Source organism: Triturus cristatus, chromosome 8 (genome assembly GCF_964204655.1).
Source record: "Triturus cristatus chromosome 8, aTriCri1.1, whole genome shotgun sequence".
NCBI classification, from domain to species: domain Eukaryota; kingdom Metazoa; phylum Chordata; class Amphibia; order Caudata; family Salamandridae; genus Triturus; species Triturus cristatus.
The window spans coordinates 1,394,371,797-1,394,393,734 of record NC_140591.1 but is presented as its reverse complement, the minus strand read 5'-3'; the positions used below and the strand labels follow the sequence as shown (position 1 = coordinate 1,394,393,734).

The 21,938-nt window shown below is 41.5% G+C and overlaps 1 protein-coding gene across 1 annotated transcript in view; it reads right to left on the bottom strand.

The window, feature by feature from the left end:
* Positions 1-21,938, bottom strand: part of URB1 (URB1 ribosome biogenesis factor) — an 801,240-nt gene that overhangs the window by 512,369 nt on the left and 266,933 nt on the right. Inside the window, exons 14-17 of the mRNA XM_085623119.1 lie at positions 17,525-17,637; positions 15,333-15,443; positions 13,233-13,346; positions 11,545-11,683 (exon numbers count right to left, since the gene is read on the bottom strand). Of these exons, the coding sequence (XP_085479245.1) occupies positions 11,545-11,683; positions 13,233-13,346; positions 15,333-15,443; positions 17,525-17,637 (477 nt within the window). The remainder of the gene's footprint in view (positions 1-11,544; positions 11,684-13,232; positions 13,347-15,332; positions 15,444-17,524; positions 17,638-21,938) is intronic.

Sequence of the window (21,938 nt, the reverse complement as noted above, 5' to 3'; positions counted from 1 at the left end):
TGACTTGACTTCCGTAAAAATTGCTAGCACATCTATTAAACTAATTACCAGGGATTATTGGTGTTTTGGGCTTTTTTTTCGTACTGCCCCCACAGTACTACTCATCTTGTCAACATCTACTGAAATTTCTGCCACTTCATCTCTTTTGCCTGAAGTGGTACTTGAGAGTTAGCTCATTTCTCGCATATAAAATTCTGACTCCTCAACACCTTCGCCATATCAATAGTATCCTCATAGTTGGATTTTTGGCTGCCAACAGCTGCTCTTGTATCTTCCTACTTTTGCACTAAACAAAGAGTTGATCACTTATTTCATCTCCCATACCACCAAACTGACACCTCACCGACAACTCTTGACACAAATTCATCAATCGTTTCTCCCACACGTTGTGGATGTGTATAAAACATGTACCTTGCCATCGCCACATTTGTTTCCTTTGCAAACCTAGTGCTCAGTCCAATCCTAGCCTCCCTATACACATCAGCAATTATTGCACCATTACCCAGTGCTGCTGGCAAAAATGTAAACGTTGTCTGGGCTTCAGAACCCAAAGAATTCAAAAGAAATGCCTTCTTCCTTGCAGGGCTAAAGTCTTCATTATCCAAACCCCCCAAAAATTGTCACAAACACGTTGATCCAGTCTTTCCGCTGGATGACTGGTGCCCCTTGATGCTGTAAAAAAGGCAGTGGTGCTGCAATAGACACCTGCTCCATGATTCAGAAGTATTACACAACAAATAACCAGTGTCACTAATGGTGTGCGTATTACCGAGATGTATGCCAGGAGTATCAGCAACTTCACAAAATATATATATTTCATTTATATTAGTATCTTTTTTAAATAATATTTTTCTCCTGAATATTGCAGAAATTGTATCAACTGTAAAAAGCATGATGCCTGGGGTGTGTGCATTACCATACATTCCTGAAATTCCACTGTTGAAATTTCACATAAAAATCATATCCACTGTGTGACGCCCAATGCCTGGGGTGTACCTGCCACCATATTTCCCTGAAATTTACTTTTATGATTTATCTGGTGTGCAAGTCACCACGCCCTGCCTGCCTGAGCCGTGAAACAATGCAGAAAATGCACATTGTTCCTTTAAGAGGGCAAGCTGTGTACATATGTCACTGTGCTGACATGCAGAAGAATCCACCCAATAGGGCCGTACAACACATCAGGAGACATGCGCTGAGGCTAGTGCTGAGCTGAGTCTCATGCTGGGGAGCTCGCACTGAGTTCAAGCTGATAGCCGCTAACATCTGGCTCACGTGCTGGACAACTGCCAAATGGTACATGCTCCCAAAATCACTCACTTATACCTCCCACAGGCTGCCCCTTGCTCCCGATACTTGTGTTGGAATCTGAAATAATTTCTGTTAGCATAAGCTGAAACCATCTTGGTTGTGGCATCCATTTTGTTGGCTTTGTAATTCTCCCATCCTTTGCTGCTCATCTTTTTCCCTGCCTGTGCGGTCTATTTTAGTTGACTTCCTGACTCAGGTAAAAGCAATATGCATGCTAAGAGTTTGTAGCTGCCAGAACACCTGGTCTCAGACTCAACTGTCAATTATTTACTGCCGCCATAAGCACTCTTGCTCCCCCTCCCACTTTGCTGACTAAGTGATCTCCCACCTGCCCAGGTTTGTCGTTAACTATTCCTGTGTAGGCCTGTACCTTCTATTTGTATCCACATGCTAACCAGTGCAGACGTAGTCCCACTCATGAGTGAATAATAAACTTGTTATTTGAATTCCAGCTTCAGTGGCAATCTCTATTTTGTTGGTCTATGGACCCATGGACAGAGAAGGGTGACCCCTGCACTGGTGTGCTCATTAAAAGTCACATTTCCACAGTTGGCACCCGACACGTGGGTCCTCATCGGAGACAGGGCCGTCCGAAGGAGTGATCTTGACAGACTAGTGGAATATTGCTGAGGAGACGTCCTGCATGAGGAGACCCTTGTCTTTGCATACGTAGTGATTTTTCTTGATTTGACCCTCCAGGTGTTGGCCGGTTCCGACGGAGGTATCCTTTGGCGTTATTTTTGCAGTGACCATTAGGTCGACCAAGAGATTGGCAGTTGGTGGTTGGAGACTCTTGTTTGTTAAGGTCGCTGAAGCAGCACTCTTGTTTGCTTGGCCAAGATCCTGGTTTTGTTTTGTTTGTTTGATTTATTTTTTGCAAAAAAAAAATAAAGGCAGTTAATGTGGAGATTTTTCTCTACTTTTGAATATTTTGGAAAAAGTAATATTTTACAAAAACCAGGTAGCATGCCTGTTTCCAGCACACTCCGTAGGTTGTGATGCTGTCTTGGTGGTACCAAATTGGATTTAGAAAGAAGTCAGCCGGCTCCCCCAGAGGGGACACCTAATAGACATATGTTTATTAAATACATTATTTCTTCCATAATGTATAGTACCCTGTGGAACAAAAATACGAAAAAGGATCCGGATTTAAGATAGCCTGTAAATGGGTCATTTGACTTTAAAAAGATTCAATATGAAGAGCATTGTTTATACAAGAGAAAAAGTCGACAAGATATGTTTGATTGTGTACGAATGTGGGAGAAAGAAGTGCAAGAGAGAGTGAGGAAAGAAGAAGCTATAGCAGAAAAAGAACAGCGAAAAACGATCTATCAAAAAGCGTTAGAATTAAAAAATAAAGAGATGAAGGCAATAAAAGAAAAAGAGGAAAGGGAGCGTTGTTTAAAGGTAACTGGCCAGTACCATATTAGGCGCCCCATTTATCCCATACTTAATAAACGTCAGGATGACTCCATTTTGTTAGATTGACCTCTCCTCCCGTATAAGTTTCCCTCTGCCCCTGAGAATGATCTTTCTGAAGAAGAACATTTTTCCTCAGACGATAAAGACTTAGATAAGCAAGATGGGCAGCAGACTCGCTCTACTTTGACTGTTGACTAAAAAGTCACTATCAGATCCACTGCTCGCAAAGAAGCTTGTGGGACTACTTCTGCTTTAGACCTTGTAGTGCTGGTTCAGCAGTGGAAGGATTTAGACCAGTTATATCTTGCAGAGAAGTTTACCTGGGAGGTAATACTTGGTTTTAGAAACGTTTCTAAAAACTTAGAGCCCAATGATATTAATTCGGATTATAAACAATTAAATGATGTAACTTTCCTTTTGTCAAATATACCTGATCTAATTAGGAGAGTAGTTAAATTAAGACATGATACACTATGTTTAAATGTGGAGCAAAAATCAGCTAGTAGAGTTAAAACTGCACAAACAGTTCAGACCCCAGTGCAAAAAGAGGAGGTTTTGGGGCCAGCCATTGACCCTAGTGATACTATAGTTAATGTAAAACCAATGCGTGAAGCTGCGCCTTTGTATGTTCCTCCGAAGGGTGCGGGAACAAATGACGATAAAACTTCAGATGATGTAAAGGGATATTTTGTTTATAATTGGGTCTATACTCCTTGGAGTAAAGCAGATGTTATAGCTCTTAAAGCTGCTTTGCCTGACCCGCGAAAAAAAACTGTCCGCTTTCTATGAAGAAGTGGAAGGAGCCATTAGCTCCTGCACTATGACCTTGCCAGATATCAATGTGTTTTTGGACTTATTTTGCCCCCTGATATGTGGAGAAAAATTTAGAAAATAGATGATAATGTAGCATATGGTGATACTTGGGTGCACTAAGAAGAAATAGATGCGGCTGGAGACCCTGCGCAGAAACCACAACAGAAGATATTAGATCTTCCCAAAGCTATTGTAACTAAGTGAAAAACTCTCATACCCCCTAAGAAAATAGATTGGACAACGTTAGCGTCTTGTAAACAGAAAGCGGATGAGTCAGTTTCTGATTTCTTAACACAATATGAAGAGACATTCCATGACTTTAGTGGACAGTCCTTGACAGATGACACCGATATGCATCTGTTCGTAGACAAATTTGTCACTAAAATGTTGCCAGAAGTAGCTAGTCGCCTTAAGGCCAGTGAGAGTTCATAGACTACGTCTTCCCCCGTTTCCCTTTTGACTATGACCCAGTATTATGAGCGTCAGGAATTGGAAGCAAAAGGCAAAGAGGATAAGAATTAAAGGATTTAAAGACGAAAGTTATGTTAGCTCAAGTATATGGTCCACCATTCAGAGGTGGTGGTAGAGGCGGACATTTAGACTATACCCCTGGTGTACCCCCTTTCTCTCAATCAACTTTGTCTTCTGATAAGTGCTCTTATTGTAAAGAGATTGGACATTGGCGTTCTGAGTGCCCCCTTTTGCGAGGTCAGCAGTATCAATGGGGTAGAGGAAGTATGAGAGGACGCCCAGGGAATTCAGGACCAAGGGGAGGAATAGGCACTCGCCCCCGGTTTGAGGCAGTTGAACACGGACCAAATTATTCTAATACCTTTGATAGACGAAATCAATATAAAACGTCTGATTATTCGGCTGATGGTCTTGGGGATTCTGATTATGCATAGGAATGCCTAGGATGGGGTAAGGAACCGGTTGAGGTCCCAGTAGATCAGAAAGGTCCTTATGTTGATACAAATGTCTTGGGCTCTACTGATCGGTTTCTGGTTGGTACAGGAGCTACTCGTAGTGCTCTGTCAAAACAAATTGGTTCCTAGGGCTCCCCTGTCTGGCGCAATGATAACCTCGATAGGATTCAATGGGACACCTACATCTAGCCCACTGTCACAGCCACTTGCATTTAGTCTTGATAAATTCATTGCAGCATGTCCATTTTTGCTCTCCCCTACCACGCCGGATAATATTGTGGGTATCGATATGCTTAAACATTTTTGGGCTATAAAACGCTGTTCCCCAGAAGGTGTGCGTGTTATCTTAAATGATAACTACCCAATGGTTGAGAGGTCTTGTCTTATCAAAGAGGATATCGCTTTGGCATCTTTACCTAGTATTTTATGGGCTACAAGAGATACCGATGTGGGACAAATGGTTATTCCACCAGTGCATATTCAAGTGAAGGAAGGTGCTTCATTGCCTCGATTGCCCCAATATAAAATATCTCGGGAAGGCGAAGAAGCATTGACGCACATTGTTCAGGATTTGATTAAGGTGGGGGTTGTGGAAGAAGTCCCTTATTACATTTGTAATAGCCCTATTCTTCCTATTTTGAAAAGAGACACTGACACTAAAATTTACAGATTCACGATTGATTTACGGGAAGTTAATACAATTGTGGTGCCCCAATAACCGGAAGTCTCTGACATCACAACACTCCTTACTATGGTTTCGCCTACTGCCACTACATTTAGTGTCATTGATTTAAAGAATGCATTTTTTTCAATACCTATTCACCATGATAGCCGTTATTTGTTCGGCTTCACTTTGAATAATAGATCATTCAGATTCTGTAGAGCTCCACAAGGGTATACAGAGAGTCCTAGCATTTATAGTCAGGCATTGAAAAGGCAGCTTGATTTTTTTCCTGTGCCGAAAGGGGTGGTTCTTTTTCAATATGTCGATGACATCTTGTTGGCTGCCGATACCCCTGAGCAGTGTAAAGAAGGAACACTGCCATTATTATCATTCCTTGCCTCTCATCATCACAAAGTCTCTCGGAAGAAATTGCAATTTTGTAGACAGCAGGTTACCTCCTGTCTAAGGAGGGACGTGCACTCACACCAAATCGCATTCAGACCATTTTAGACACACCTGTGCCCTGTACTCAGAAGGACGTCCGTGCATTGATTGGCCATACTTCTTTCTGTAAGCAGTGTATCCCTAGCTTTTCATACATTATTAAACCCTTGTTGGCCTTTTGACTAAAGACACTCCGATGCCTCTCCCATGGACTAATGAATGCCAGAATGCTTTCCAACAGCTACATCAAGCTCTTTGTTCTGCACCAGTATTAGGAACTCCAGAATACACTAAGACATTCACACTATGTACACGAGAGGGAAGGTTGTGGCCTCTCGGTTTTAACACAGACACATGGTGATAAACGTCCTTGTGCATATTTCTCAGCTGTCCTTGATCCAGTTGCCCGCGCGCTTCCTGGTTGTTTCCGAGTGGTAGCAGCAGCAGCTGTGTCCATACGTCAGAGTGAGGGAATAGTCTTGTCACATAGATTGTTTGTGTTAGTACCTCATTCAGTCGATGCCTTGCTAAATCAAACGAAGACACAGCATCTGACTAATGCTCGCTTGACAGTATATGAATTGACACTTTTGGCCCCTCATATCACGTTGAAAAGATGTTGGACTCTGAATCCTACTACAGTATTGCCACTTCCAGCTACTCAGTCCCAGCCACAAGAGCTACATGATTGTATAGCCCTTACCGAAGAACACACAAAGGGTCGTGTTGACCTACAAGATACACCTCTTTCTAGTGTTGATGGGGAGTTGTGGGTTGATGGGTCCTGCTTGAAGTTGCCTGATAGCACAATATCTGCTTCTTATGCAATTACAACACTTCAGACAGTAGTTGAGACAGCTCGTATCCCACAGAAGTCAGCTCAAGAAGCCGAGTTCATAGCACTGACAAGAGCATGTGAGCTTAGCACAGATTTGCTAGTTAACATTTACACTGATAGCCAATACACCTTCGGCGTGGCTCATAACTTCGGGCAGCTTATGAAATAAAGAGGCTTTCTCACTTCACATGGGACACAAATAGTGCATGGGGAATTAGTACATAATCTCCTTACTGCCTTGACCTATCCTAAGAAAGTGGCAATTGTTAAATGTAGCGCACACAAGAAAGTGACCGATAAAATAGGAGCAGGCAATGTCTTTGCGGATTACACAGCTCGAGAGACTGCAATGCAGTGAAGTACCACATCTATGTATGTAGTTAAATCACAGGCTAAACGTTGGCATAATGCCAGGCAAGAGGTCCTGGACATGCATTAATCTGCCTCTGTTGATGAATTAGACCAATGGTCCAAGGAGGGAGCATTGGATGATGATGGCTGTTGGAGGAATAAAGAAATGACCAAATGGAAGTTACCCACAGCCTATTTACACCCTATGATTCATATGGCACATAGGCCGGCACATGTTGGAGCATCCTCAATAGCAAAGCAACTTATGCAAGTTTGGTGATTGTCGGTATGGCTAAGAAAATGGTCCAGTCCCGTCTGATCTGACTCAAGTATAATCCTGGAAAGGGAACACGAACTCCAACAGGAGGGTTTGCAATACCTACTGCACCTTTTGAGGTCCTGCAAATGGATTACATCCAGTTTGAGCGTTGTAACAACCTAAAGTATGTCTTGGTAGTGGTTTGTGCCTTTAGTAAATGGGTGGAGGCATACGCTATGAAAGATAATACTGCTCTTACTACAGCAAAGGTGCTCATAAAGGAGTTCTTTCCCCGATTCGGCATTTGCCGAGTTTTGTGGAGTGACAACGGACCCCATTTTATTGGGCAAGTTGTTGAGTATCTCTTGAAAGGGTTGGGAATTAAGCAGAAGTTTCATGCTGCTTTTCACCCACAATAAGCAGCACTAGTGGAACGTTACAATTCTACCCTAAAATTGAAATTGGCTAAAATACAGGCTTCCACATCTTTGAAATGGCCTGATGCACTGCCTTTAGCATTGCTATCCATTAGATCGATACCACATACACGATCTGGCCTCACACCGTATGAGGTGGTTTTTGGAAGGCCAATTAATATTTGGGGGATTCCTAAGCCACACCCTATACATGATGTACCCTATGTATTGATGAATTACTATTTGTCTCAGTTGACTGATAGTTTGTCTTCTATTTATCAACAGGTTCGGGAGACTCTTCCAGACAGGTTGCAAGGTGAGGGCCACTGCTTGCGCCCTGGCGATTACGTGGTAATCAAGTCCTTCCAGAGGACCAGCTCCCTAGCACCGAGATGGCGAGGCCCTGAGCAGGTGCTCCTGGCTACCAGGACTGCAGTTCGAGTGACGAACTGGAAAAACTGGGTCCATGCGACACACTGCAGAAAAGTGCTGCAAGACCTAATGAGCCCAGCAGCGTTGGCAGATCACCGCAATATCCTGGTCACCGAGAAAGGACAAGCCACGTCACCTGAAGGATCTGAGGAAGTGTTCCTGGACCACACGATTCCTGGTACATCCTGATATCAGCTACGACCTAGGAAGAAAGGCACTTCGTTGCTGAAAAAGATTGTTTGAGCCACTGTCCTGGGTGGTTAAAGACTGACTTCAAAGGGGGGTAGTCTTTTAGTGACTATTCGTCTCAATGTTAGTGAAGAAATCAACGCCTGCCCAGGACCTTAGGGCACAATCTGTTTTGTTGTTTGTCGACGAAATGAATACGCCTAAGGAGAAGAAACCAACTGCTGCAAGAGTTTGTAGCAAAAGAACAATAATTGCTACTGGCCTTACTTTGACTGTTACTGTTGCTATTGTAGAGGAAGTAGCTCCTGTCTGAAATCTATTGACTGCTACTACTCCTGTCCCCATTGAACATCATTACTTTACTCTTCCTTATCATGAGCAGAAGCACAGAATGTCCTACCTCCATAACACTTTCATTCAGATGTTGCACCATACAACCAATGCTACCAACGTTACTAACTGTTGGGTATGTGGCAGTGATATTTTTCGTATTCCTTCAAAAGCATAAGAAAATGTCTTCAGCATATGCTAAAAGGGTCTGTGGAAATCTAAAATTTCTGTTAGCATAAGCTGAAGTCTTCTTGGTTGTGGCATCCATTTTGTTGGCTTTGTAATTCTCCCATCCTCTGCTGCTCGTCTTTATCCCTGCCTGTGCTGTCTATTTTAGTTGACTTCCTGACTCACCTAAAAGCAATATGCATGCTAAGAGTTTGTAGCTGCCAGAACATCTGGTCTCAGACTCAATTGTCAATCATTTACTGCTGTCATAAGCACTCCTGCTCCCACTCCCACTTTGCTAAGTGATCTCCCATCTGCCCATGTTTGTTGGTAATTATTCCTATGTAGGTCTGTACCTTCTATTTGTATCCACATGCTTACCAGTGCAGAAAAAGCTGTTCATAAGGCCTGTGTTCTGTGACTTCAATGTACTACCTCAGGCAGCACTTGAGAGTGCTGTGTGGACATAGTCCCACTCAATGAGTGAATAATAAACTTGTTATTTGAATTCCAGCTTCAGTGGCAATCTCTATTTTGTTGGTCTATGGTTCTGTGGACAGAGAAGAGTGACCCCTGCACCGGTGTGCTCATTAAAAGGCACATTTCCACACTCGCAGCAACTGTCTTCCCACACGACACACGTAGCCACAATACGAGTCGCTCTGCTCCGACGGCTCGAACTTCTTACACCGCTAGCGCACACACGCTTTTTGTTTCCTTTTTTTTACATTCCGAATCAGTACCTCTTAAGGTTTGTAACCAAACCCTTCTCAACGCCATGGAGTCTTTTCCGTGAGCGTGCTGGGTAACGCAAGGTTGAGTAACCCTCATGATCGTTGTCACATGGTAGGCTAATACCCTGTAGGCCGGCAAATCATAGCCAAAACAGTTGTAAATGAAGAAACCTCTCTCATAGAGTGTATTTTGAGATATATTTAATATGTCTGCCATGAAATGACATTCCCCTGCCAGCCTTCACATCAACTGATCGGGAATTCACTTCCTAACATTCCAAAGAAACCTTGGAACACAGGTTCCACTACATCATCATCATCATCATCAACATGATGGGTTTCTCTTTGATGTGATTGTAATGGTGAACATCTTTAGAAGGTAAGAAGGTTGTGGTCTGAGCAATCCAAAGAAGCCTTTTTTTGGTTTTCCTTCAAGTTAGGGACCAAGTCACCAGAGAACGTGCTTAGCATCAATAAAGCAAGGTGTATTTCAGTGGCAGCTTATGGAGCGGGCATCTGGGGAATTAATGATGTAATCTCTATACAGAGAGCTGAAAATGCTTTCTTAAAAAGGTTACTGGTGGCTCCAACTAGTTACTCAAAATGTATATATCTTTCTGAACTTGGGGTATCTTATTTTACAGATTTATGTAAAGCTAAGCTCATGGATGCTTTGGATCTCTGGTCAAAACAAGAGACCGATTTTAATAGCTTTGTAATTTCTGATTTTGTTGAAGAACAATGATGTACTGTTGATTCCCTGGTTGCTATATGTCAAAGAGCAACTCACCAAGTTAGGTAAATTGAAGCTCATTATTACATCTATGAAAGAGTGTTAAGAATATCTTTCTCTGAAAATGAACGCCTCACTGTGCCCATCTTCACCACTTGGTGCTGAATTCATTTTTTTTCTTGTCTTTTTTCACTTCAATAGTTGTGGGGAAGTAAGGAATGGGTGGAGTGACCGCAGCTTTGGTCTTCTGAGCCTTGACTGTTAAGGTTTTGCCCACCTGGGGGTCTGTTGATTCTCGATTGAAACCTGGTACTGTACTGCTCTTGTTGTTAGTTTACAGTGTGCATCGAGATTGGTTTGGGGTTAAATGGGATTTTTACTTTTCTGCCAACCCCTGTACTGAAAACTTTAATAGACTTACACAAAAAGTATCCCTTTTTAACTCAAAACAATAGTGAAAGAGAACAGTCTGAATTTACGAACAAGATGGTGAGAAATCATTAACTGTTATCGACTACATATTACATGGAACCCTACTTGAGTTTTATTCCCACTCATCAGGGTAGCTTTTTCTCACAGTTTCATTTTAATACATCATAACATACTGCTTGGTAGGTTATCTTAAAGGTGCTCTTAAGGCATCAGATCGTGTAGCTTGCTCGTGCAAACATATATCCGCTCAGTCTATGCTACACTTCTTCATTTTCTGTAAGCTATATGAGAGACTGAAAAAGTTGTTCTTGGTTCCCGTTTTGAGGGCACTTAACAGAAGACAATTTGGAGCGGCAGTGTTTCATTTGTAATTACGTTCCTCTGAATTTCTTTTTCGGTGTATACATTTATTCAGGGTTCAGTAAGGCATGATGCGATCATGATATGTATATAGGATTAAGGAGTATATTTTAACTGTGTATGTACTGTATGCGATTATATTTATATGTGTGTTTTGTGGCTCTGAGCTGATTTAACAATTTTCTGACTCGTTGACCCCGAGAGGAGGGAATAGCCACTCATGCATACATTGAACAGATGTGTGACTAGTCCTGACACATAAAGCTCTAAACAACTCTAGAAGCAGTTTCATGTTGCCCTGGCATTCATGGTGAGGACATAGGAGTAGCAGATATGTGATTTTGTCCTCCTTTCTATACATTTGTGACAACTACAGTGTTAGAAATTGTTTCAACTGAAAATATGATTATAACATTTAAATCCTCATTTGACAAGCTAAAAAGCCTTATGGACACTTTTATTAGAGAAAGAGAAAAAAATGACGTTGCTAAGTGAACAATAAAGTCCATGTTGTACCAATTACATACTCAATTATTTTTGAGCCCTCATGCTTGTTCATAAGCACACTAGAAATTAAAAGACTAGGCAGCATCAAAATACAAGTACCACCAATACATTGCAATTGCCATTAAATGAAGACAATATGGAAATTGGCATGGGTTATATCTACATTTAGAGAACAGGAAATGAGCAGTAGTGCATGAAAGTGCATACATACATACCATCGATGTGAGAGATTGGCAGACTGACACTATCTGAGTCACGTTGGTTCACATTGACCTGAAGCATGCTGGCTTCCTGAACAACATCGGCAGCTTTATCAGTATATGGGTGGGGGTTTGACATCAATTTAATTAAAATCTGTCCACAGAAGAAGAAAAACAAACAAAGACAAAAAGTATGTTATCCTGCCCAAACCCAGAGGTTTATCTCATTTCAACATTTAAATACGTGTCCTCAATATACAGACCTTTTCCCTAATGAAAATGTACACGCTTTCCAATTCTCAATCAGACTTTTTAAAATATTTTCAACATCTGGGTGGGTGCACATTACTTGCATTTTTCAAACAGGCAGTGGCTCAGACACAGGCAAAAGGTAAAACATACTGCACTACAACAATTCCTATCTTTTAGCTCTGTAGGGACCGTTGGTGGCTTTTGTCATAATAGAACTAGTTAGATTCTCCTTAAAACCTGGATGAACTCAAAGGTATGATGCTGAATTGGTTGCACAATTTCCTTGCTCCTAAAATATTATTTTTAAAGGAAATTGTGATGGGGCATTCTACAATTCACTACTAAACCCTTCAGGTGATCTTTTATGCATCCTGTCAACACCCTTATTTAGTTTGTATGTGTACCTTTGAGAGTGCTCCTGAGCTTTATGGACATTTGAGACCCTAAGTATACAGACCACGGCACCTTGCAGCAAGGATTGGACGGCAAGTTGGCTATTCCGTTGACCAGCAGAAGACTTACATTTGCATTAGAGGTGTCAATTAAGATAAGATCCTTTGAGATAACGAGCCTTGACGAGGTTATCCATTTAAATCAGTTGATCTATTTATTGTCTAATCTTAACCATCTGTGATGGTGAAAGATCTTCCAGAAGCAGCTCTTTCCTTTAACTGGACACTCCAAGCTTCTTTAAACAAACAACGCTATGTCAGTTTTGTACTGCTGAAGCCCCCTCTTCTTTGGTAATTCACTTTTACCTGACCTTGAAAAGACTCTGTACTGTGAATCTAATTTCCTGGCATGATTGATACAGAAATGAATTAAACTACTAGCATGTTATTTATAACCAATTAACAGTGTATCTCTGCTCCCCAATGCAGGAGGCGCATGAAGAATCACATCCTGCACTGGCGGGCAGAGATACACAGTAGCGAACAGTAAACGGCATCCCGATCTTCTTAATCCAGATCCATATAATAAACACTTGATTGGGATTCGTTCCCATCAGGGAGTTTAGGAACTGGTCCTTCATGTAGGTTTTCTAGATCGACGCTACTGTCCTGAAGAGACCTGTGACTTTATTCCTCGGGCTCAAAACGTCGACATTACCTCTGGCGTGTTAGGTTAGAATATGTACACATCACTGAGACTGAAATACTGTGTATTGGACCACATTTGTGTTTATTGCCATGACAGCACGGGGTGCGGGTGTGTGTGTCTGTGTGTGTATACACGTACACACACTTATGCACTGAGCACACCGTCACATTTTGGATTATCTGCTGTTCAATTAAATATACAATACAAACAATATTACAGTATCACTGCTTTGGTCAAGGGTTCATGTTTGCAGGTTAATCAATACTGCAAAAACAGAAAAAGGGTTATTATATAAAATGTAAACCTATTCTGAAATTATTCTGTTTAAGTGGTTAAAAGCAAACATTCACCTTTTCCAAAAAATGAATCACAGTTTCGTTAGTGTCTTCAATTTTATCCAAATGTTCCAACCACAAATCCAGTTCCTTCCATGTGTAATCAAACACTCCACTATCACGCAAAATCTGTGAAGGAAATTAAACTGGTCACAAAAATCATCTTTAATTTTAATTTCTAAAGGGTAAGTCACAGAGAACAGGTAAATGGCTTAAAAGGTGTTTCCTTTGCATATCCCTTTTTAGTAAGATCTTCAAGTAGAGAACTACAAATAGAGACAATCAATAAGTAAAAATACTTCAAATTGGCATAACTGAGCAAAAGACATTTAATTTGCAGATCAAAAAAAATAAACCTTCAAACAATCCCAAAATGGCATAAGGTAGCACGACCGAATCTATCGGATACTTGACACCAAAGTGCATAGAAGGTGAGGTACAGTGACTCATAAATAAAACCATTCATTAAAGCAAAGGATACATTTATAATTCATTAGAGTTCCCTGAGCATTTCAAACAATTACTATATATAGATATAAGGATCCACTCTACATTTATTGTGAATCCTCAAATCCTTGCACAGCCCACAATGGTAGAAAGAGTGAAGTCTAACATTGGCACGGCCTGTTGGTATCCACCACTTTTAATAACCATCATGCCATTCACCAGCACCTACTGAACCCTAATTTGCACAATTCCCCCTTTTCCTCGGGTCTCCAACTGAAACACACTCTTTAGCCTCAAAGCTATTCAGTACCCTGGTGTGACAGAGTCATCCGTCAATCAAGGGACATCTTTACTCTGGGTCTCAGATCGACGAGCCCTTCATGTCTCCATATTGTTATGCATCATTTCATGATTCACACTTTCTAGGTCCCTATCTAAACCTTCCCATTATGTGCCTCACTCAAAGCTCCCCTTTTTTGGTAGCCACTTTCCTATAATGCATCTGCATCTCTACTCCTAAAAGCATCCATGTTTTCCACTTCATTGGCCCGCTTGTATTTCCAATCTTTTTTATCTCACATATCCCTACTATTTTCTACATAGTCTTAAAACAAATACCTGTACCATACTTTCTGCATCACCAATCACCTGACAAACCTTTTGTGTCTCGTGTATTTCTGCTTCTGTGCCATCTGCCCTGTCCTCCCTGTCTAAGATAACCAAATGCTCTCTGTTTCTGATCAATCTTAAATCTCCTTTGTCCAGAGATACCAAAGCACTCTAAGGTCCTGTAACATTTTGAAAAAGCCATACAAATGTTGTAACATTTATACGAATGCTTATCATACATTTTAAAAAAGCATGCACAAAGAATATTGCTTGCCTACTACACAGCAAAATATGATTTAAATCACAATTCCTCAAACTCTTTAAATATACCGTTTACAAATGTCTACATGCCTCACAGAGGTTTCAATTGGTGCACAGGAAAAAACCGGAGGTAACACATAGCTATATGGTGGGGCCTTTGTTTTGTATTCCCAAGCTCAGTGGGTGCTTGCTCAGCAGAAAAGAAGCACCTAAAGCAGCTAAAGGCTTTGCATTCCATCTTATTATTGTGCGCGCCTAACTGGTGAGGTCACCATTGAGTTTCGCCCTCTGCAGCTGAATAGGCTTCTACATTTCTCTACTTGCAAAAATGTTGACAATGACGTTCACAGGTGATATTACAAAAAGCTTTATCGGGACAGATACAAATAATGAAAATAGTCACTAATGTCTCTGGTCAAAGCAAGTCATCCACCAAATTAGCAACTGATGATGTAGAACCAAAAATAAGGCTTTACTAAACCATCCCGTTTCAATAAGAAAACTGTTGACCACGTTTAAAAAAAGATGGTTTTCAGTTCACTATTGTTTTCAGGCTGGTCTTTTTGTCCTGGAGTTACTATGTGTGGACTTGCTCTCTTCACACAGAGTCATAGTTCTTCCATCAGAATTACACATTATCTACCTAGACTTAATTCTAAAACCTAATGCAACACTACTCTTGTTGCTAGGTATGTGTTCGTAATGGTGTTTATCTGCTGTGACCAGTTTTCATGGAGAATCTCCAAGGCACTGCACAGAACAAAAAACCGAATAAATACAAGAACTGGAAAAGCTCACCTTAACAATCAGCAATTTTGTTGATGTTTTAAGTTGTGGGTGATTACTGGCAACAAACATTTTCAAAAGCAAACTGAATACAGATTTCTCCCCACAAACTTTCTTTACATCCTGCAATAGCAACAAAATATAAACATCTTAGAACAATCATAGTACCCTACTAAGGTGCAAATTGCATAACTTGGCAAGTTTGTGAGGAAAAAGAATCAAATATAAATCACTTGTTAAAATTAACGGATAAAGCAACCAACAATGTGAACAAATTTTACAGGAATGATAAAATATGGAGAACCAAATACATAGTGCAAGTATCTTTGACAGTAGTCGAACATGATTTTATTTAGAGTTTAACACCCTTGTGACCAAGTAAATGCAAATAAACAAACATTACATTCAATGTAACGGTAGAAAAAAACAATACAAATAACAGTAGACAGCTAGCAAAAGGATGAATATTTCATAAATCAGATGAAGTCGGCATAAAAACGTGGGGTTTATTTCACTAGTTTAATAATGATTTTCCAGGTTCTGTAAAGAGGAGAGATGAGAAGGCATTTTGCAATCCCTGTATCCAGTCAAGGTTTTCAGCCAGAAGTCAGGCTTTAAAGAGACTCATACAAAGGAGGATAACTGCTTCTTTTGAGTCACTGAGGCTCACACTGTTTATAGTAGATTGAGTGCAAAATGAAATGATGTAATTTATAAATCCTTCAAAGATATCACAAATTAGCTGACATACTTATAAAGTAAAATGTAATTAGCTGAATACCACCAAGGTTGAGGAAGCCTCACATGACTGACGGCATAAGGTTTCCATGTGCTAAGACGCCACTTTAGAAGAATCTACAATGTTGAACGAGATCAACCCAAACATGACGTTAATTGGATAAGCGGTAATTAGTCGGAAAGAGGGACTCTGCTATGTTCAGGGTTAAAGATAGAATTAGAGGAGGACGGTAAAGGGACTTCTGCCTAAAAACAATTGGTGTCCTGTCAGTTGCCCACTATTAAGAAGGTGGGTGAAGGAGGCATTTCCAATTGCAAAGCGTCCACCAGCTCTGCCAGTTGCATCATCAAACAGGAAACGTAAATGCCACCACTATAAGTGTTGACAAAGTAGTCACCAAATTCTGGCAAGCCCATCCACCATCATTTTTGGATTACATGTGACAACAGAGCTGTCAAGCAAATTTAGCAAATGAGTCTGAAAAATACAGGCTTCCAAAACCTACACTACTAAAGTTTCAAACTGTATCTAATTCCTAAACCATTCTCTTGCCACCTACCCAAGACTGGGTTTATTTATTATTCCAACTCCAGCCTCAATATACTTGGGGTGAAGGGCTTGACTGTGGGAATAGGTTAAGGTCATGTTTCGGTAGGGTGATATTTCTGTAATTGTGAGACTGTGGTAATATATTTTATAGTCTATGTTTTTACTAATCATTTTTAAAAGCTCACAGTTCCTGGAAGACCGGCAAGTAAACATTCTGGTCTTGTACAGATCAACATACACGCTTTGGTGAAATGTTGGAACATTTCAGGGACACTTGTCTGCCTCTCCACACTTTCTGTGCAGTCTGCTTTTAACCAAACTGATACAGTTTGGCTCTACTAACAGGAAAACCTAGAGAGGATTAGGAGTAAGTGAACTCAGGTCAAAACGATGAGTCAAAAATGTTTTAGTATTAAAGGACAAACAGACAGGAACTTAGACTGATATTGTAGGATCAGCGATAAGGTAGAGTAGCACTCAGTGTAATAAAGGTTAAGGGAAAATAATTAAAGCATAAACTAACAATCTGTGTTATTACAAATGCATCAGACAAATGTATACCTATCCTTCTCTCCAGTTGTTTTCCAACTCCCATCTAATTGCGTATTCCATAGACCGTTCCTTCATGACCTTAAGATCTAATTTTGTTTCCGTATTGTATATTCTTAAATTACAAATCAAGATTATTAACTTGAACAATTACATTAAATCAATTTCAATGCAAGTAGACTCTTGTATATGATATTCTAGAGATGCCAGATCGAGCAGCAAGGTTTATTTGAGACAGTTTAAATGGACCAAGAACTGTTGTATTAAAGTCAGTGTTAAACAACAGAACATAAGTAAAAGTTTTAGAAATAATAAAGTCACAAGAATTGCACAAATTAATGCCAAAAGCAACTTCTGCTATACATACCTGCGCATTAAACCAGGAAAATTTATTTGCAGGCAACTCCAGAGCTACTTGCAGAATGTTGTACTGTAAAACAGGGGGCATTTTCTGTTCCATTCCTTTTTCATTCACTACACCTGTAGTTTACAAGTGGAAAGAGGTTTATGTTTTGGGATCATGTAAACTTTAAATAACTCTTTACTCCAGCCACTTAGCTAACATTTAGCAATGTTTATCTATTTGTCAGTATGGCAATCCTGCAGTCTATTATTTCACTACCTTCTAGGATTCAAGAGTGATACATATGCCACTATACTCAATATTCCTATCTACGGCACGTTGACATTCCTGAAGTGAATCACCCAAATTAGTACACCATTGAAGTACATGACTGAATTAGGGGGCTACTGGTTATTTGTAACAATACTGAAATATATATTGTCCAGTCCCAAATATTACTAATAACATGAACAAGGCATCATTTATCAACCTTATTACTCTTCTCTGCACGTAAATGTACATTAGTCTTAAATTGGTGCAGTTAAGTTCATTTACAAATCAATAGCAATAACGCACAATGCCCTGGAGACTGCTCCAACAGGGACCATCATTGTCAATAAATGAAAAAGTGAGAATGAGTAGAAAATAGGGACTCTATAGTGAGTTATCCAAGTGCAATACAATTTATGAAAACTAATATACAAGACTACTTGGAACACTAGGAGGGGTTAAATGAAAAAAACTGAGCAGCACACCCTCGAGAAACTTGAACAAATGACCCTTAAGATGGCAGGCACAACCATATGTCCAGTTATTTCCCACTCTCTGTGGCTAGACTTCAGGCATGAGAGCAATTACAAATTTGCATCAACACCTAGGTCTGTGAAAAGATAGATGGCCAAAGAAACTAGGAGTAGTGCAATCATCCTCAAGAACAGATTAAAATGCAAAGCAATACCAATAACTTGTCTAACCTTTGAAAGCCTCAACATTGCCATCTCATATTCTACATTCAGAATAAGATACTGTCACATGATTTATTATTCATCTAAGTTAAACATCTGGTGGCCGACTACATCAACGGAATAAAATACTCTCTCACACATCAGCATTCTTAAGCAACCAAAATATCGCCTGGTGGTGTACACTGTCCACATATTTCTGCATCCTTGATAATCATCTTCAACTACAGAATCTTTTCAACTATTCTCAACAAAGGACGTATTCTTCATTTAACCAGAGTATCTTCCAACTCAATCAAATGCCTGTGTCCTAAAGAAATCGGTTCATGTGGCCACTACCCTTTATCTTTTCACATTCTAATCACTCCTCAGCTTGCAACCAATGAACAGAGAGAACTTGGACTCATCTTCAGATAAATATCATACATTTCAGGATTCAAATTTCTTCCTCTCCTCAGGATTCAGTAAGAGAGGCGGCAGTAGGCACACGTATATGAGACCCATATCAAATCAGACAAAGTGCATCTCCTAAACTCCTAGTCAGAGAAAACAGGTGTGGACAAAAGCTTGGACAGTGTACGTTCTTGGCCATGGTGAACAGATGCTGTCATTGCATGGCCCAGTGATTGAAGATGCCATGTGCCACCTCAGGCTGGAGATGCCACTTATGGTCGGCCAGTCAACGCCTGCTCAGCTTGTCTGCTCTAGTGTTCAGGAACCCTGCTAGGTGTTTGGTTACCAGGAAGTTCTTTTGATGGTCCCCTGACCTCGAGAGAAGTGGCACATCAGGACTAGGCCTGGGCTGTAAAATCCGTTCCGCTCGCGTAATTTGCGGAATTTGCGTAATTTCGCGTTCCACGGAGAACACGAAATTGCTCAAAAGTCTGCTTTCCGCGATTTCGCGAAATTTTTTGCTTGTTCGCGTTCTCACAATGCGTGTTCGCGAGATATTTCTCCCCGAGCACGCAAACAGCAATTGTGAACAGGAAAAAACCATCGCGAACAAGCAATTCTGCGTGTTAGCGGAATTTCTGCGTGTTCGCGGAGATTTTTTACCGTTTCGCGGAGATTTGCGTAACGCAATTGCGCAAATTCCGCCCACCCCTAATCAAGACCCCACCCAGCCCTGGTTGTTGTACTACCAAATGGCAGTTATGTTACGCATTATGACATGTACTAGTCTTCCCCTGGTGACTGATAGGAAAGCTTTCAGGGCCAAACAGATCACTCAAAGCTTCAAAAGGTGGACTTGGAGTCAGCTCTCTGTCAGAGACTTGAGGCCTCTGACCACCACTTCTCTTAGATGACCCCTTGCCCCCCAACCTAGCAGTGCAGCTTCTGTCACAACGGCAAAGTCTGGGTAGGGAAGAATGAGGCCCATTGCAGGTCATCTTATTTGCCACCACATGGGTCCCAGGCAGACTCCTGGAATATCTGGACAGCATCAAAGAGGCAACCCTGGTGCTGGTCCCACTGAAACCTTAGTTGCCATTGGCGAGTTTGCATGTGCCACGTGGTGATTGGAATGAGAGGTATGCAGGATGTCAGGAGCACAAGTAGGCTCAGAACCTTCCTAAATGAGGCACAGGACTGAGCCCAAAATATCGGGATCATACCCTGAATGTCCCAGACTTTCTATACTAGCAGAAGTTCATGTGGGGCATCATGTTAGAACCCTATTTAGGGGGCCGCAAGAGCTACTGGGCACAACTGAGGAGGCTGAGGCCTATCACTCCTGATGTACCAAGATTCAACCTAATACGGGTCCTTAGTAACTGGGCTAAGAATCCCTTCAGCATTTGGCTCTCAGTGGTAGCATGGGTTAAGCAGTTCAACAATGCTCGAGGGATTTGCGTGGGGAGGGTGCGGGGTGTGGATGTAGACACAGGAGGGCGAGAACAGGCTCACAGCTCAAAATACATTCAGCAGCAGCAAAATTTGATTTTGAATTTGTCCTTCCTCAGAAATGTATTTACTGGCTGAAGATCCAGTACAGGCCTGAGGTTTTCTGTCCTATTATGGGATGAGGAAGTAGCACAAACAGCACCACGCGCCCCTCTGACAGTCCAGCACCTGCTCGATGGTGCCTTTAGCTATCAAAATGTGTCTCACAACCCTATCAGTGAGTTGCAACACAAAGTTTGGGAAACACCGGTCTAGATCCATCAATAGGCATGTCCATAAGGGACGCTTCAACATCCATTGACAACCTGGTTGATTGCATCCAGGAGTGCCTTCTAAGCTCTACACTGCTGCCAAAATAATGGCCTAAGCAGTTGGTGGTGTTGAGGCCTGCACGCAACACATACTTTGCTGCGTCATGTCTCTCTTGGATATGTCTGGGTCAGTGAATTCCTGGGCCACTAAGATCACACTGGCCATGCCCCATAAGGCATGAATGTACCAGACATTCAAACAGTCAAAAGCCAGGCTAGCTGTTGAAAATGTTTTCTTGCCAAAGGCATCAATGCATTTTTCCTCCCTCTCTGGAGTGGGTGGGGGCCTTCGAACGAAAAGTATCTGGATTGATTTTACTTGACTACAGCACCATAGGGCTTTCAGGCATTAAGTGACTTGTCAAACGGTCAGGGTAACAAGGGGCTGGCCTGTGTCATCTAGCCACAGGCTGGCTGACTAGAGGACTGAACATGGTTACTATGAAGTGTCTGTCATGAGCTAATTAAACTGTAACAGAGGCTTAGATGAAGGTGGACCGGGTTGAAGAACTTCAATAATTAAATTTGCTCTGGTTTTGAGCGTACGCAATTGCAACACCTTTGCTGCTCTTCACACCACTACATTGAAGATGAACTTTCTTCCATTGGGAGGCCACGTGGTGAGTCCAGCTCTGTGTCTAGTGAGGTATTCAGCACACTGGCATTTTACAAGTCTAAGTATGGACCTTCATCAGGTTAATGAGTGGGGAGCAGACTGGTGTTGACAAGGAGGCAAACAATGTCATGAGGGACATTAGGTAGCCATGGACGGCATTGGATTCAGACCCTAAAAGAGCCTCTATCCACAGATACGTATGTTGAGGGAAAAGCAGAGGATGAAGGTCTGACTGTAAAACCACTGGTTGCGCTTTGTTTATTTCATAGTAGAATGAAGGCCTGGCATGGGCCAATGCCAGTTCAGAAACCAGCTTCACAATGAGACTGGGTACCGGCATGAAAGGAACTGGCATGGAGCCAAGGAGGAAGTCTGGACTGGCTTCAATAAAGGCATGGGAATGGATCCAGTGGGAATATTCAAGGGGAGTGCCCGCTGGCAGAAGTCCCAATTAGGAGCCTTGAGGGTCTACCAGAGGGAGCTCATAGCATATGAAAATTGTCAACATAGCCTACATGATGACCGGTATTTGCTGCAAGGTCAATCACGACGTGGCAAATTCAGGGCCCAAGGGATGGGGTCAAAGTCCGAAAATGTCAGACTCTTTGAGCGACACCCTGGTGACTTCTTGCCAGACTGAGTGG